Source organism: Felis catus, chromosome D4 (assembly GCF_018350175.1).
Source record: "Felis catus isolate Fca126 chromosome D4, F.catus_Fca126_mat1.0, whole genome shotgun sequence".
Taxonomy (NCBI): domain Eukaryota; kingdom Metazoa; phylum Chordata; class Mammalia; order Carnivora; family Felidae; genus Felis; species Felis catus.
In genome coordinates, this window is record NC_058380.1 from 66,788,419 (window position 1) to 66,807,156 (window position 18,738).

Consider the following 18,738-nt stretch of genomic DNA (forward strand, 5'->3'; position numbering starts at 1 on the left):
GTATTACAGAAGAGAAGAGTGTATTACTCTTGTTATGGTATTAGAAGGATCCCCCAAAAAGAGCTGCTTATGCCCCATTTTTTTTGAAGAGTGGTAATAGTATAATATTACTTTTCCATTTCTAAAGGTAATATTTACATAAATAAAAACTGAGAAATAGTGAAATTCTGGTACAGGTTGTAACATTTTAGCTTATATTCACGTACGGGTATTATATAATTCAAGAATTTGGCGTATGGTAAGCATATATAGAAATTGTAGTATTCCAAGAAAAAAACTCAGAAAGCTTTTAAGTTTTTTTATTATTGATTGCAAATTAGGCAGATCTGCCCTATCCCCACTCTTAGAAATATATGGGCTATTTGGATGGGTTAGGCCTCTAAAGCTGTGTTGTCTAGTGTGGTAGCTTCTAGCTCCATATGGTTGTCGAGCACTGGAAATGTGACTAATTTGAATTGAGATGTGCTGTAACTATAAAGTACACGTCGCATTTTGAAGGTCTAGTACTGAAAAGGAAGGAAAAAAGGAATTCGGTAATTATTAAATTTTGATTACATGTTGAAATAATATTTTGGATCAGTTTGGTTAAGTAAAATATTAAAATTAATTTCACCTGTTTTACTTTTTTTGATGTGACTACTATTTGGCCCTCACTGTATTTCTAGTGAATATTACAGTTGGTAAAGGCTGTATTCTTCCAACATCACTGTGACAACAGAGTCTATTAACTTTTAGTAGTTGGTTAACTCTTAAAAGTATAAAGGATTTAGCTTGAAAACTTAACAAAAATTAGAACACTTAGATGGCTTTGACTATATTCAGTAAGTAGCAGGGAGCTTTAGAAAGGTAGGGAGGCTTCTCATTAAAATCCTTGGAGCTTAGAGGTTACCTACCTGGGGCATTATGCTTCAGCTATCTCCCAAGAATTTTTCCTTCAAAATTCCCTGAATACAGACTTTACTACTATACTTAGACAAAAAATAAAAGTTGAAAAGCTGTTTTGTACTAGGGAGATTTCTTTTTTGGCTCTGAACTAGGTCTGCCTTTATATATACCAGTGTTTCACAGTTTTTTTGTCTGAAATTTCCTTCAGTTTTTATTGAACTCACATATATCCTGAAAATTTGTGATGAAAATTTGTTGTTGGGTTGAATTCATTGATCCTCTGTCCTCCTTTTCATGGGATAAGATCTCTTCTGGAAGACTCTTAATCTCTACCTCGAAGTTCATGAGTATGCTTAGCAGAGGGCAGAGCTATAAACCTCAAACAGCGATACTCTACTATGGAAATTCTAGCAGTTTTATATGTCATTGAAGAGTCTTAGCAAACCAAAATTCTAAAAGAATATATAACTTATTGTGTGGCTATTTCATATGATGGGCAAATTTGTTAGACTGAGAGACAGTGTTCTAGAGTGGTAAACAGCGTGGACTTTGGAGACAGGCTGAGCATAATATTTACCCTACTAACAGTTACTTCCATTTTGTCATCTGTACAGTATGGATTTAGCCCTGTCATTAGGGGTGATAAAAGGGGAGGCAGGTACAGTCCATTTACCAGAAAGAGACCAGTCTTAATTGAAGCTTACTCTACACAGTCCAGTGATTGTGCAGAACCATTTTTACTCTTCCATTGTGTTGTTTTTAAATATATATGGAACCTATCTGGGATGAATAACTGGAACCCTTAAGTCCTCTGCACTCCTTTTCTACATCTCTGTATTACCATTCTCACTCCTATACCTGTCCCCACCCCTCCTCCAAGTCCTGGCTTCATTCTGCCTCTCTGCTGATTGTCTTTGTATTCAAATCTTCGTGTATGTACCCATTTCTGGGAGGAACACCAACAGGATAAAAAGCTAACTCTTGGTGTTGATCTTCTTTCATAGCATAACTTCATTGTGTTATTATACTAAAATACCACCATCCGTGAGGATGGGAAGTAATAGTATAGGTAAGTGAATACAGCAGGGAGCCTTAGGCAGCCTCAGGGATGATTATAATACCTCCTTATTTCAGGGATTCTTGTGAGAATTAAGTGATAACTGTTGTGATTGTTTTTAATTTTTCACTGTTATCATGCTTTATGAACATTTATATAAAATATCCCTTTATCAGTTTATTTCTTGAGCTCTTTATATATAGCCCTTTATCAATATCTGATTATATTTTGAGGAGAACCTTTATTACAAAGTTTCATAGGGCATTATTAAAATATTTACACTTGTAGGTGCTTACAGAAACAAGGATTGTGCTTCTGGAAAGATTATGAAGTAAAAGTACTTGCATTTTATTTTTACTGAGAATACAAGTACCTTGTTTGGGTTTGCTGTTACTACCCATGAAGAGTTACTGAACACCTAGACCTGTGCTGTCCAGTGTGACAGTACTTGTCACATGCAGCTATAAAAAGTGAAAATAATTAAAGTTAAAAAAGATAAACTTAGTTCCTCAGTTCTGTCTACATTTCAAGAGCTCATTAGCTTCATATGGCTATTGAGTACTATATGGGACAGCACGTGTATAGGACATATTCATCATAGCATAAGATTTTATTGTACAGCCCTGATCTAGAGAGTATGAAAGATTAAATAACCAAATGTTTTATTTAAGTAGGAAGCATTATCAAAAAGTCTGAGGTATTTGTTACTAAAATTACTTATTTATTATGGTTTTATGACATCTATAAACACTGCAATGAATGTTGCAATTTTAGCTGCAAATTTATTATCGCTTTCATATTTCTAAAATGTTTTTTATTTTTATAAATTAAATGTCAAATTTTACTGCCTCTTTGCTTTTATTCCTCATATCCTAATATTGTATTAAAAAGTTCCATTTGTTTTTGCAGCATTTGAGGATTTGGTTCTATTCCTTGGCCATGGCCCTACGACCTAAAATAATACCATTGATATTAAATAATATTGATCATTTTTAGTATGAAAGGTGTGGTAGTGATTAAGTTGTACACTAGAAATAAGAGGTTTTAAAACAGTATAAATACATATCTCATCTTTTGTAATTACAGGCCTTTGGAAATTTAACAATTTGAAGTTTTACATTGCTCCTCTTATATATGGTTTGTTTAGAGAATTGTTATGATTTATAATTCTTTCATTAAAATATCATGTTATGTGTTTTTGTTTGTTTATCTTAATCGTAGGAAGCTCTACAAAGGATCATTTCAACTCTGGCAAATAAAAATGATGAAATTCAGAACTTTATTGATACACTAAATCAAACACTAAAAGGAGTTCAGGTATGACTCTTTAAAAAATGTTTTGTTATATGTCACAATGAATGATTGTTGGGCCAAATCAATATAAATAAGTATACTCCATGAACTCTAGATTATAAACTAAAGGAGGTGAGAGCAGGGTTTTTAAATAGAATATAAATAAAAAAATGCTTTCCTTACTATTCCTACATTCTCCATGGAAGGTCAAATAGTAAGGAAAAAAGAAAACTCTGGAATTGTAGCTGCTAAGGAATAGTATAGTGCTTACTTTTGACCCTTTCCATTATAGATTTGTCTTTTCTAATTCCAGTTAAGAGCAAATTATATTTCTTCAGAGTACTGGGATGCTAAACATTTCTTTATGATAAATAGTAGAAGGAAAATGTAGATGGTAAAAGGTCTGCTTATAGAACTGGAAGAAAGTAAAACATAAAACTAAAAAGTAAAGTGCCTAATGAAAAAAATGAATACTTAAGGAAACAGTCCCAGGTTTGGGCAGATAATCCATACTGTACATACTCAAATGTTGATTACTGAGTGGTTAATGTGGGATTAGATTTAGGTCTTTTGCCTACCAGACTGCACATTTCTTTTTCCACAACTTGTTCTTGTCACTGTAAATCAATTAGTAAAGTGATTAACACCACTTTTGATAAGACTCTAGTGAGATGATAACTTATTTTTATAAAAATTATAAGCAAAAGTTTGGTTTATGGTATTGCAGTGGATTGTTACATATTAGGTCTCTTAACTGGTGCCAATTATCTTAATGGAATAATTCATCTAAGTTGAAAAATGCCTAAGATAATTTCTTCTGTCTCATAATTACTGCATGTGTGGATATTGCTTATCTAGAGATTTCACAGATATTTTAAGTTATTGTTGAAATAGCATCTTGTTTAATGAGAAGATGAGGAACTCTGGGAAGTTAATAGGCTTGAAATGCTTTATTGATTCTGCCACTGGTAACTACTTGTGTGGCTTTGGGCAAATCACTTTTCTGTATTTTAATTCCTAAAATTTAGGAGTTTGACTACAAATTCTAGTCAGAAGATGACTTCTGAGGTTGCTTCAAGCCCTAAAATTCAATGTTTGATAAATCTCTTAGGATCCAATAAGGAATTGCTTGGTCTTTTAAGTTCTGTATATCTTAATGTAAATGCACTGTTTTAGACAACCTGAAAGATTTTAAGATTTACACAAAATTAGTCCCATCCCTGTATGCTCAAACTTCTCCTCAGTTACGTAATCAAAATCTCTGGAATATTTCTTTAAAATGCTTCATTGATGATTCTGATGCACGACAAAGAACCACTGGCTTACGGTCTGCCTTGGAACCTGACAAAGGTCTGGACAAAGGTGGCAATCTTAAAACAAACTTTCACATTGTCCTGTGGAAACATTGCTTTAAAAGATGAAGAGGGTATAGGCTAGTTCATAAAAAGTTGCTTAACTCATAGCGTAACTGAGATAGTGCTCTCCGCATTAGCAACCATCTTCTAGGATTTACCTGTTTTTAAAGCCCATGTCAAGTATTAGATTTTGTTGTTTATATGATGTTAGGCTGAGATGGTTTATAATGTGAGTCTTTTCTCTGATAAGTATTTTCAAATGTTTGACAGCTCTTCAGTAAAATCATTGTTTTGTTTATTAAACAGGAAAATTCTTCTAACATACTTTCAGAGTTAGATGAAGAATTTGATAGTTTATATTCTATTTTGGATGAGGTGAAAGAAAGTATGATTAACAGTATCAAGCAGGAACAAGCTCGTAAATCACAAGAGTTACAGGTGAGATCATACAGCATATTTAAATATGAATAATTTAAGTCTATTTAGTACTTGATTTCTTGACAGCAAAAATCAGTGAATTTCTGTGAATAACTACTTTTATGTTAGAGCCCACTTCTCTGAATCCTCTGTCTCTCTCTCTACCCCTCCCCTGCTCACTGTCTTTCTCTCAAAAACAAAAAATAAACATTAAAAAAAAAGTCACTTAATTTTGAGAGAGAGAGAGAGCAAGTGGGGGAGGGGAAGAGAGAGAGGGAGACACAGAATCTGAAGCAGTCTCTGTGAGGTCAGCGCAGAGCCCTGATGTGGGGCTTGAACTCACAAACGGAGATCATGACCTGAGTGAAATTAAGAATCAGATGCTTGCTTAATCAACTGAGCCACCCAGGCAGGCGTCCCTCTTGTTTTTTCTTAATTGTGGTTAAAAACCTAAGATTTACCTTCTTGACTGCTTTTATTTATTTTTGAAAGAGAGAGAGAAAAAGGAGCGTGAGTGGGGGAGGGGCAGAGAGAGAGAATCCCAGGTAGGCTTTGCTGTCAGAATGGAGCCCAATGCAGGACAAGATCCCACGAACTGTGAGATCATGACCATGACCTGAAATCAAGAGTCAGATGTTTTTTTATTATTATTTTTTTTTTTAATTTTTTTTTCAACGTTTATTTATTTTTGGGACAGAGAGAGACAGAGCATGAACGGGGGAGGGGCAGAGAGAGAGGGAGACACAGAATTGGAAACAGGCTCCAGGCTCTGAGCCATCAGCCCAGAGCCCGACGCGGGGCTCGAACTCACGGACCGCGAGATCGTGACCTGGCTGAAGTCGGACGCTTAACTGACTGTGCCACCCAGGCGCCCCCAAGAGTCAGATGTTTAACTCACTGAACCATCCAGGCGCACCTCTATTTTATTGTTATTATTATTACTATCATTATTATTTAAATTGAGATGTGACCTATAACATTTTATTAGTTTTATGTGTACAGTGTAATAATTTGCTATTTATACATATTGCAAAATGACCACCACAGTAAGTCTAGCTGACAGCCATCACCACACATAGTTACAGACTTTTTTTTTTCTTGTGATAAGAACTTTTAAGATCTACTCTCTTAGCAGTGTTTAAATATACAGTACAGTAGGGGTACCTGGCTAGCTCAGTTGGTAGAACCTGCAGCTCTTGATCTTGGGGTCGTGAATTTGAGGCCTATGTTGCAAAATGTGCAATATGATATTATTAATTGTATTCACCGTGCTGTATATTACATTCCCAGGACTTATTTTATAACTGGAAATTTGTACCTTTTGACCACCATCACCTATTCATCCATATTTTAAATATTTTTTGGTAGTAGCCATCTTTATTTTTTTTTAATGTTTATTTTATTTTTTTTTGAGAGAGACAGAGTGCAAGCAGGGGAGGGGTAGAGAAAGGGGGAAAACACAGACTCTGAAGCAAGGTCCAGGCTGTGAGCTGTCAGAACAGAGCCTTTTGCGGGGCTTAAACTCATGAACCTCGAGATCATGACCTAAGCCGATGTTGGATAATTAGCCGTCTGAGTCACCCAGGCACTCCAGTAGTAACCATCTTAATGTATGTGAGATGATATCTCATCGTAGCTTTGATTTGCATCTCTAATGATTAATGATGTTGAGCATCTTTTCATATACTTGTTGCCCATTTGTATGTCTTCTTTGGAGAAATGTTTATTCAGGCCTCCTGCTCATTTTTTAATTGGGTTGTTTTTTGTTGTTGAATTGTAGGAGTTCTTTATATATTCTGGATATTAACCCTTTGTCAGATGTAGGATTTATAATTATTTTCTACCATCCCGTAGGTTGTCTTTTCACTGTGTTATTTCCTTTATTATGGAGAAATTTTTAAATTTGGTATAGTCCCATTTGTCTCTTTTTGCTTTTGGTGTCATAGTCAAGAATTCATTGCAGACCCAGTGTCATGAAGCTTTTCCTCTGTGTTTTCTCTTATCAGTTTTACAATTTTGGGGCTTGTATTAATTAAGGTCTTTAATCCATTTCGAGTTAATTTTTGTATGTAGTGTTAGGTAAGGGTCTCAGTTCGTTCTTTTGCATGTGAGTATCCAGTTTTTCCAGCACCATTTGTCTAAAAAGATTCTGTGGTTTTCTCATTGTGTGGTTTGACACTCTTATCAAAGATCATTTAACTCCGTATGTGTGGGATCCTTTCTGGGCTCTGTATGGGCTCTGGTCTATATGTCTGTCTCTATGCCAGTACCACACTGTCCTGATTACTGTAGCTTTGTAATAAATTTTAAAATCAGAAAGTGTGAGTGAGGTCTCCAGCTTGGTTCTTCTTTTTCAGGATTGTTTGGCACTTTGGAGTCCCTTGGGATTCCTTGTGAATTTTAACATGTTTTTTTTTCTATTTCTGCAAAAAAGATGCCATGAAATTTTGATAGGGATTGAATTAAATTTGTAGATTGATTTGGGTGGTATAGACACTTTAATAATATTAAGTCTTCCAATTGAGATCATGGGATATCTTTCCATTTATTTGTATCAGCTTTAATTTCTTTCAGCAGTAGTTTTATAGCATTAAATGTATAGGTCTTTTGCCTCCTTAAGTTAAGTTTACTTCAGAGTACAGTATTTCATTTTTGGGGTGCCTGGGTGGCTCAGTCAGTTAAGCATTTGACTCCCATTTCAACTCAGGTCATGGTCTCATGGTTCCTGAGATTCTCCCTTCCTCTCTCTGCCCTTCCCCTGCTCACGCTGTCTCTCAAAATAAATAAATCAACTTAAAAAAGAAAAGAAACTGATTTGAAGTGCTTTGAGGGAGGAAAAGCTTAATTAATAAAGGTAAGAGGGGGTATTTCAGTTAAGAGGTTGGTCAGTTGTTAAGATCATCAAAGTTCAAAAGTTTGGAAGAGTCTTCGAATCGTCTTGAAGCCAAGTCAGTGCCGATTTGGAGGATAGATCTGTATCATTTATGTCATGGCATGTGGGTTTTGATTTTTAGAAGTGTTATTCTTTGGGGTGCCTGGGTGGCTCAGTCGGTTAAGTGTCCAAGTCTTGATTTTGGTTCTGGTCATGATCTCATGGTTTCGTGAGTTTGAGCTCCACATCAGACTCTGTGCTGACAGTGCGGAGCCTGCTTGGGATTCTCTCTCCCTCTCTCCCTCTCTCCCTCTCTGCCCCTCCCCCACTTGCTCTTTTTTCTCTCTCTCTAAACATAAATAAATAAACTTTAAAAAAAAAAAAGAAGAGTTCTTTATTAACTCAAGATGTTTGAGATTTTCAGAATGGGGTAATTTCTATCCATTGTGGAGTTTGATTTAAAGTATGTCTTTAAGGGGTGCCTGGGTGGCTTGGTCGGTTGAGCATCCGACTTTGGCTCAGGTCATGATCTCGCGGTCCGTGAGTTTGAGCCCCGTGTTGGGCTCTGTGCTGACAGCTCAGAGCCTGGAGCCTGTTCAGATTCTGTGTCTCCCTCTGTCTCTGCCCCTCCCCTGTTCATGTTCTGTCTCTCTCTGTCTCAAAAATAAATAAACGTAAATAAATAAATAAATAAATAAATAAATAAATAAATAAACTATGTCTTTAAGACTTCCAAAAGAAGTGTGATATTTTAATTTCAGAACTTATTTTCTGACAGCCATATACAGAGCTGGATATATGTGTGTACACGTAAAATCTACAGTGCTGTTCTTAGAACGAGCTGCATTTATTGCTCTTGTAAACTATTAAGTTTCTGTTTCTAGTTGTTGACTAAATTGCCATTAATAGAAAATTGGGTTACATAAATTTATTTAAACTCTTTTTCTTATAGTCTCAGATGAACTTTGTTTACTTTGGATTTTGTGAATCTTAATTACATGATAATTTTTTTTTTTTTTTTTTTTTTTTTTTGCAACTGAGCTGATGATTCATGGAAGTCTTCCATTAAATTTACAAAGGGATGATTTTACTCTGATTTTTTTGCCAAGTATTCTATCAGATTCATCACTGGCTGTTGAGTAACGATGGAGAATTCAGAACATTGCAGAAAATAGAAGCAGAATTCCAAGTACTGTTTCAAAGTGGTCACTACAAGGATGTTAGACAATTTTTCCCTTCCTGTATCATCACTTGAGATCTTCATTTTTTCCAGAGATTCCATTGTTTTCTTTTTTTCTTTTTTTTTAATCTTACACTTGATTATCCTTTGTAACTCTTAATACTTGCTGTTCCTCAGTGCCACAAAAATTTTGGCAATTTTTTTTTCATAGGAATAGTGATCTAGGGGAGATCAAGAGATATTGAGGGGACAATACGCTATAAATAAGACTGTGAGTTGTTGAAATATAAGCTTAGTGGACAGAAGTTCATTCTTGAGGATGTTTTTGTATTATGATTCAAAGGAAAAGTTATGGTGATATCAGCCTAATGGTAATTCAAATATTAAAGGTTTATTGGGATAGTTTAAAAAACAAACATTAAAAAGAATCACAACTTGGCTACTGATGCCATTTCCTTCTTTAGTTGGAGACAGTAGAGTATCTCTGTTTTTCCTTTGGGTTCACAAACTCGATAGTATGTTGTTTTCATTAAGATTTTATTAATTCCTCTAAATAACTGACAAGTTATTATTGCTCTTTAAATTGAATTCCTTTGTACTCTTTTTAACTTTCCCTATTGACTTGAAAGCAAATTTATAGCATTTTCTTAGAATAAGATATTTTATCTTAAACTTTGACCTCAGATTTGATTCTTTTAATGGTTCCTTGAGATATATTCCTTATTCTTTTTGTTATTTCTTACTTTAAAGCTATATTAACTTAGTTTGCCCTAGTGATCCTGTGTAGACCATTTATAGCTACCATTTTGTCCTGTGATTTTGCTTTCATAAAGCTCTCCAACAATTGACATATTTCAAATGGTGGTTTGTTCATTATTCTTTGGAACTCCTAAGAGTTTTACTCCTAGAAGGAGTAGTATTTTTAGTAGATTGTGGTTGGGTTCTTAGAATAATACATGAACACCTATTTTAACCCAAAATATGGTAAAACTATTCTACTTTTCCAAAGTTAAAATATAACACATCCAGAAACTAAGAAAATTAGCCATAGTTTATCTTTAGTGCTGATCTTAAGGGAAACCTAAGTAGATTTGAATATGGAATAGATAGTAATAGATATTAATATTCTGAAGAAAAATCTTGAGTACGTTAAAAACTTAGAAATATATCTGTTTCTTTGTTTAAAGGTATCACTAACAATAGTTTTTCATGACTGGGCTTAGTTTTAGACCACAAATGATAGAATGGAAGAGAACTAAGAAAGACTGGTACTTGAAATTAATACATCACCATAACAGAGCACATCACTGTAACAGTTACCATCTTTTGTTCCTCTTTATTCTTTTTGAAATCTTGGCAATTCCATTTGTGATTCCTGTGTTACCCAGTTTTGGAAACTATAAATTATCATTTATGGTAGTATGTATTATTTGAGTAATGTGATAAATGGAATATTAAAATTATGCTCAACTGAATGTACCTTTAACTTGATTAATAAGCTTTAGTTTAAATTGTTAAATATTATCAAGAAATTTAGTCTTCATTTATAGAGGATGTTGTCTGCAGATGAATTATTTTGATATTTTAATTTAAATTGTTGATAGTTAACTAAATTGTTGATAGTTTTCTGATTACCTTGATTGAAAAGAATCTTTAAGTGAATTTGACCCCAACTTTTTAAAACTGCTTTATTTTCTCTTGTGTTTTTAAATGATGGGTATATCTATATCTGTATGCAGTTAAACTATTTTGAATAAATTATGGAAAGATGTTAAGTACAATGTATTAAAATAATTAAAATTTCTTACATATATGACTAGTGATTATGTTGCTTTAACACCTCTCTAAAATATTTTTGTTCAATTTTTGCTATGCAAATTGTAAGTTCATTATAACAATATACAGTTAAGATCCTCATGGAAATAGGAAATTTGTTTTAAAGATTTATTTTTATTATTTTTTAGAGTCAGCTCAGTCAATGTAATAATGCCTTGGAGAACTCAGAAGAACTACTAGAATTTGCAACACGGTCATTAGATCTAAAGGAACCTGAAGAATTTTCAAAGGTACCAAAAAGCCAGCCAAAAAACTAAACCACTTAAATAGGAAAGTTTTGTTTAAAAAAAAAATGGTGCTTTCCCTTTCAATTTTGGATTTATTCAGCTATTTCTAATTCTAAAAAAGTCTTTGTGGAGGGCGCCTGGGTGGCTCAATCAGTTGAACATCCAGCTCTTGATTTCAGCTCAGATCATGATCCCAGGGTCATGGGACTGATCCCCACGTTGGGCTCTCTGCTGATCGTGGAGCCTGCTTGGGATTCTCTCTCTCCCTCTGCCCCTCTCTTCCACTCACATGTTCTCTCTTGCTCAAAAATTAAAAATAAATAAATAAGTAAATAAATAGGCTTGGAATTTCTTAAGTAAATTGCTGTATATTTATGTATTCCAAAGCAGACACCCAGATGTGTCTTTGGAGTCAAGAACAAATTACTTAATTTCTCTTTAATGCTCTATTCAGATGAATCAAGTTATTTTCTTTTTCTTTTTAGAAAAAATTTTTTTTAATGTTTTTATTTATCTTTGAAGGAGAGAGACAGAGCATGAGCGGGGGAGGAGCAGAGAGAGAGGGAGACACAGAATTTGAAGCAGGCTCCAGGATCTAAGCTGTCAGCACAGAGCCCTATGCGGGGCTCGAACTCATGAACTGTGAGATCATTACCTGAGCTGAAGTCGGATGCTTAACCGACTGAGCCACCCAGGCGCCCCTATTTTCTTTTTCAGTTACATCCCTACTGGTTATTTATTTTAAGGGTACTTGTGTTTTTTACCTTTGTTATAAGTATTTTTTGACTTAGGAAAGAAGATTAATATTGCTATTAACATTGTTCAAAATCTAGTTTTGTATTCCTTCTATGAGCTGATTGGGAAAACATCACTTGATGCAGATGAGCACTGTAACCTAGTGAAATTTGTTATTAAATCTTATTAAATGTCCCACTGTTTAGTGTAATTGTTTGAATGTTTTGTTAAAATATGATGATGTAGGTTCTTTTTTTTAAGTTTATTTATTTATTTAGAGAGAGAGCATGCACACAAGAGCAAGGGAGGGGCAGAGAGAGATGGAGAGAGAGAATCCCAAGCAGGCTCTGCACTGTCAGTGTGGAGCTTGATGTGGGGGTCGAACTCACGAACCTGTGAAATCATGGCCTGAGCTGAAATCAAGAGTAGGGTGCTTAACCGACTGAGCCAGCCAGGTGCCCCCAAAATGTAGGATCTTACTTGAAGGGTATGTTTGGTATGAAATATAAGCAGTAGAATAATAAGACTATTAATGTTTTAACCTAGATCCTGGTATTTAGGAGATTCTGATTTCTAGATTATAATTTTTATTTTAAGTTGGATCATTTTTAAATGATTACCAAGTTATCAAATCAAATACACTGTATTTGATGTAGAATAAAGATGTAGAATATATTAAAAAAAAGTGTGAGAAAAGTGGGAACTTGAGCTATATAATTAGTAAAATATATACTATGTAGGAATTTTATCAAGATAAGATATTTGAATTTGATATTTTCTTGGTCTTTGTGGAGTATGTAGTGAAAACTGCATTAGCACAGTTTTATAATCCATTTTTGTCCATCTAATATTTTAATTTCATGATTTTTCTCTGAACTTGAAGGTAGAAAAAACTTCCTTGAGAAGATAACATTTTAGTGGTTTACATCCCTTGCATTTTGAAAATGAATTTTAAAAATGGATTACTTCTAATAAAATGAATACAAACATTCTTTTGCTGTAAATCTGTGAATTACTTAATTCTTGAATTTGGAGGTAGATTGTAAGTAGGTTCATCTTTGCATTTGGTAGGACTTGCTATATAAAGGAATTATGAGGGAAATGTATCATACTTTAAAGTACTTTAAAAATATATATACATCACCTTTGCAGAGGATGTTTATGGGATAACCTCAAATATCTGGAACACAGCCAAAAAATTTACAGAAAGCAAAAAGTATCTGAGTTATCAAAGTTAGTGTCATAGAGTTCATGGGCAGGAATTAATATTCTTTTTTCATGATAGTTTCTTAGAATCTGGTGACTATTATATACATGGCGCTAGTAAATTTTTAGTTTTTTCTTCAGTTTCCTAGTTGTTAACAGAGTCCCCTTCTAGTCGAGTGAGGTAGTTATAAATGACAAGCATAATCATAGCAAGAACTAACAGCCTGAGAGTGAGGAAGAAGATAGGAAAACAGTAAAATATAGACAAAAGTACTCAAAAACAACTTGAACCCAGTTGCATTTAAGTAGGGACGGACGCTTGGGAAAACTGTGATCAAGTTTGTTTCTTCCAAGTTTCTCTTTCCACTATTTTCTGAGTCCTTTCCCCTTGCTCTCAAAGGCTGCTGTTTCCTCCTTTTTTCCTTTGTCATAACTTTATGTTAAATAAATAAGTTAAAACTTATTCCCAGATGATTGTAAATTGGGAAGGTTCTGATAAATCCAATTGTGGTTTAAACATATTTTTTTAATGTTCCATGTTGCTTCTTATTTTATTATTTTGGTTTTTCAGCATTGTGCAGTATTGCTTAATTGCTTAACCCAATTGGAAATGTGATGAAATAAATTATTTGTCATTGTTTTGTACCTAAAAATCTGAGTTTATTGTTCAAGAAAAATGCTTAACTGAGAGTTGTTTGTGATTATTTTCTTAGTACATCCAAATAGTATCCAAATAATAGTTTGATTCCAAGTCACAAACCAAGTTCACTTTTCTAATCAGCTGTGTGGACTATAGATAAGCTTGCCTCAAACACCTAATTGCTGACAGAATAGGGAAGATGACTTAAAAGATTAATTATTGGGCTAGCACTATATTGTTAGATATTTGGGAAAATAAATTCTTTTAAGGTATACTGTTTATGAATATCCCATATTAAAGTGATTAAATCAGATTAATTTGAATAGCTCGTGGGCACAAAAAATCATAGGCTGAAATCCAGCCCCTGAGTCTTTTTAGACTTCATTATTTTCAAAAAGAGTACTTTAAGTACTAACATTTAAATGATCATGTTGCAGTACCTCAGCAGTACCTGAATATGAAGCTATGCTATTTACCAGCATTAGAAAATCTGAAAATGAATGAGTAAAAATGGCACAAATGGAAAAGGATATTGGAACATACTTTCATTAATTTTTTAAAATTTGGCATTACAAATTTGTTTTATTTTCATTAACTGTTTTTAATTGTTAGAGGTTTGCTTGATATGAATATATGAAGAAGGCTCACAAGCAAATGAAATTTGGATCATTTCCTTTATTTCTGGATGGACAAGTAGCCAAAACCCCACCAAACCTGGCTTCTCTGCTAATAGCTGGTCTGCAGAGCATTGCTTGGATCCTTTGGCAAAATTAATATTTCTGTTCCCCCATCCCTAAATTTGGAACTTGAATTCTACTTATGAAAAGAGCTGAGTCTGTGGGGCAGTTTCCAAGTCACTAACCATCCAGTTCATTATCTTGCCACACATAACCCAATTTGTTAGACTAGAAGGGAGGGAATGGGTACCTGTACATGGAACCTTCAGTGGAATAAAAAGTACAGGGTGGGGTGAAAGGGGAACAGTGTCTTCTGCATTTGATCTTAGACGAAAAGGGAGAATGGATTTTGTGTATTTCCCACTTCAGACTCATAGTAACTCGCCATTGGCATATTGTTCAGTCGGTGTCAGCCTTGACCACTGGGCGGAACAAATAAGGAGAAGGGTAGAAGCTGAGTGTGTTTTCAAGGGAACAGGAGTATTAGCAGAAGTGTTTTCTGTGGGTTGAAGTCAGGAATGCTGAGAGAGGAAAGAATCTTTACCAAAAGCGTGAATATTTCAGTTATGAAGGCAATTTAAAAACAAATATAAATATTTGTTAAGAATGGCCAAACTGTGGGTGCCTGGATGGCTCAGTCAGTCAAGCATCTGACTCTTGATCTCAGCTCAGGTCTTGGTCTCAGAGGTTGTGAGTTCAAGCCCTACATTGGGCTTCACACTGGGTGTGAAGCCTACTTTAAAAATTTTTTCAATAGAATAGCCCAAACTGTAATTTTTCACCTTATTTCATTTCTGGGCATTTATGTCTTATGTGCTTAGTCATAGAACAGATGTATGCAGTACTGTATTCAAAATTTATTTCAAATTATTTACTGTAGCTTTGTGAAAAAGGCTTAAATGATCATATTTTAGTTCTTTTTATAAACAGATAAGGATATGTATCGAAAATATAAAACTTTTAATATATGGTTTCAACTGGTGTGCAGTAGTTTTGTTTTTTATTTTTTTTAAAGCTAGCATTTTTGCTTAGAGGAAAATAGCATCTCTTTTCATTTTCTCTTTCATTCTTTGGAACCATCTCTTTTTCATTTTCTTGGAGTCCCTTTCATTTCCCAGGTTATTCCTTAATATGGTATTTTTGGGGTGAGGGTAGGAGTCTCAATTATATATTATAAACAGTATTGGGAAAGTATTAAATGTTTGCCCCTTAGTCATTTTCAGATTGTCTCGAGAAAACATTACAAAATTATGTTTCCCAAATCTAATGGGAAAATCTGTTTTATACTAAAACAATGTGAATGAACGTATAGACAAGACTTGAAAAGTTTCTTAGTGTTGTGTGGCATTCAGAGTGTTACCAGGAACTCTATTGGACTCTACTGCAAATCAAAATAAAGATAAATCCTGTCAGGCAAATGCTAGTTTTGAAATCTAGCTTTTGCTAGATTCATCATTTTGACAGCATGAGTATATTTTTCTCTATTGTTATTCAGAAACAGGTATACAGTTGGCCCTTAAACAAGATAGGAGCTATGAGCACCAACCTCCACATAGTTTAAAATCCATGTATGACTTTTTTTTTTAATGTTTTATTTATTTTTGAGACAGAGAGAGACAGAGCATGAACGGGGGAGGGTCAGAGAGAGAGGGAGACACAGAATCTGAAGCAGGCTCCAGGCTCTGAGCTGTCAGCACAGAGCCCGATGCGGGGCTCAAACTCATGGACTGTGAGATCATGACTTGAGCCGAAGTCGGACACTTAACCGACTGAGCCACCCAGGCGCCCCTCCATGTGTGACTTTTGACTCACCCAAAACTTAACTACTCATAGCCTACTGTTGACCGGAACCCATACCTATAGCATAGTTGATTAATGTATATTTTGTGTGTTATGTGTATTATATGCTGAATTCTTAAAGTAAGCTAGAGAAAAGAAAATGTTACTAAGAAAATCAGAAGGAAAAGAAAACATATTTACAGCACTATGCTGTAAACAACCTATATATAAGTGGGCCATGTTAGTTCAAAGCCTGTGTTGTTCAAGGGTCAACTGTATTCTTATTTTTGTTGCTTTTTATTAATGTTCTGATTTTAACTAACTTTTCCCTAGTGGCCTCTTCATTTTAGTCTGTATTTCAGAGAATTCGATTGTTGAAGTGTTTAATTTGGATAATTTTTTAAAAGTTATGTGAAAATAAGATGGCTTAGGATGAACTTTTGGGGTTCGAAGATACTTTAGTGCTCATCACCTTATAGATTAGGTAACTGAATCCTAAACAAGTTAAGTAACTTGTTGGTTCATGTGGTGTGAAACTCAGATCTCTTAAACCTTGGTCTCAGACTGCATATTTTTTACTGATGAATTTCAGAACTTTTGCTGAGTGGAAGAAATTTGAAAATCTCAAATTTTGTTCTTTTTGGGTAAATGATTCATTGAGTACAATAAGCAAGATCTAAAATTTTTATTTTATTTCCATTTTAACTGTTTAGAAAATACTATTCAATTAGCTGCTCCACAGTTGAATTATTTTAGGGTACTTTGTATCTAACATCTTCCTATAAAAATAGAAAAATGAGGATATTAAAAAGAAATACAGAAACAATAAGATCTTCACTTTCAGAGTGCTTGATAAATTCATGGAAGAAAATAGTTTCTGCATGTACTTATAGCAGATTAAAACCAAGAGAGATTGAGAAAGATCTGGTTTAACTTCTTTATATCTAATTGGTAATTATGAAGAACCATTTGCAATTACTCCTATTTATACTCTTATTACAGTTCTATTTAAAGAAGTTTGGTCTCAGGTGATAGATTCCTATAACTGATCAGGATTGTAAGATTTATTTTGAAAACAATTAATTGAGAGGTGGAGGAAGAGATTGGGAGAGAAAGGAGCCATATCTGAAGGCAATAAAGTTAAGTGAAGTGTTGGCAAGGATTTCAATAAAAGATTGAAATAGAAATAGTTATTGAAATTGAAAACAGTGGTATTGAGCAAGGTAATATGGCTAATACTTCTTGAAGACTTTCTAAAAATATATAGTGCCATTACCCAAAAATCTGAAGATTCACTGAGGCCTGTTCATAATTCACTAAGTGGAATTCTGTAGATGCAAATAAATGTGTTAGAGATAGAGCAATGGTAAATTCTGAAATCGTTTGGTACTTGGTAAGCAGAGATGTTTAATTGACAGAATGCATCACTCTTGAAAGAGGAATCAAGCAGCATAGTAATGTGTGTCTTTTGGATAGATTTCTGCTTTGGGAGAAGAAATTCCAGAAAAAAATTAAACAATTTTCCAATTTAAGATGTTTCTTGAAATTGGGCCCTTTAGAGAAGTATCTTCAGAATTTGAGACTTTCTCCCCTTTTTTATCACACAGAGTAACTTTTTCAACCCCTTCTGCATTTACACAGTGTATGTACTGTTAAATTCGAACCTAAATGAAAGAGGAAATGCTGAGTCTTCAGTTTGATCACCTGGGTATGTTTATGTGTAAATACACAAGACAATTTTTCCATCATTATTTGGCTTTTCACGTATTCCTTTTCTGGTTTGCCACAAGTAATCTAGTACGTTAAATGATAACAAGAAAGCTTTACATGCGTGTGCACATGCATGCACTTGCACAGACACACTAAAAAAACGGCACCGTTACTAAATTAAGTAACTCTAGACACAAAATTGAATCACTATGGTCAGTTTAAAAGACACAGTATTGAGGGCGCCTGGCTGGCTCCATCAGTAGAGCATGCGAATCTTAATCTCAGGCTCGTGAGTTTGAGCCCCACTTTGGGTATAGAGATTACTTTAAAGAAAATTGTTGTAGGGAAATTAAACATATATATTGTATAGTGTTCTTGAAAGATGAAACAAAATCTTAGTTTATTTTTTAAAAAAAGATAGTAATTGTCTTCAGATTGTTGGGTTCTTTGAGAGTGACAGGTAAGTAACATTTCTCTAACCAAGTTCTAAACCAGTTGGGAAATAAGAGAAGACAGTAAAGCTGATAAGCCAAATACCAACAAAACGATACTGGAGAATTTGGCTTATATCAACGAGTAAGCTTTCTAATACTGAATCCTAGAGTTAGACTTGCCCACCTAGGTGTAGTCAATACAAGGCTATCTCAGTTCTGTGTGTGTGTGAGAGAGAGCCTGTTTCTGTCAAACTTCCTGCATAGAGGCAAAGAACAGAATATGTGTTCTCAGTAGGCAAGCAAGTTGCCAGAAAGAGGAAAAGTAACTGAGCTACTTATTTCTAGTTTCTCCTTTCAAACTCATCTCAGATTAAGTCCTTTCACCTCACCTGGAGGAAGAAATAAAGGGAGTCTAGAGGTAATGGTAGTGGCACT

At 34.3% G+C, this 18,738-nt stretch overlaps 1 protein-coding gene across 9 annotated transcripts in view; it reads left to right on the top strand.

The window, feature by feature from the left end:
- FSD1L (fibronectin type III and SPRY domain containing 1 like) overlaps window positions 1–18,738 on the top strand; it is a 78,761-nt gene that overhangs the window by 16,259 nt on the left and 43,764 nt on the right. For 8 of the 9 annotated variants that reach the window (XM_045042609.1, XM_006939343.5, XM_019816275.3 and 5 more), the window contains 3 exons: window positions 3,164–3,259; window positions 4,897–5,028; window positions 11,024–11,125. In XM_045042609.1, the coding sequence (XP_044898544.1) occupies window positions 3,164–3,259; window positions 4,897–5,028; window positions 11,024–11,125 (330 nt within the window). The remainder of the gene's footprint in view (window positions 1–3,163; window positions 3,260–4,896; window positions 5,029–11,023; window positions 11,126–18,738) is intronic. The other variant, XM_045042610.1, reaches the window with a different exon arrangement.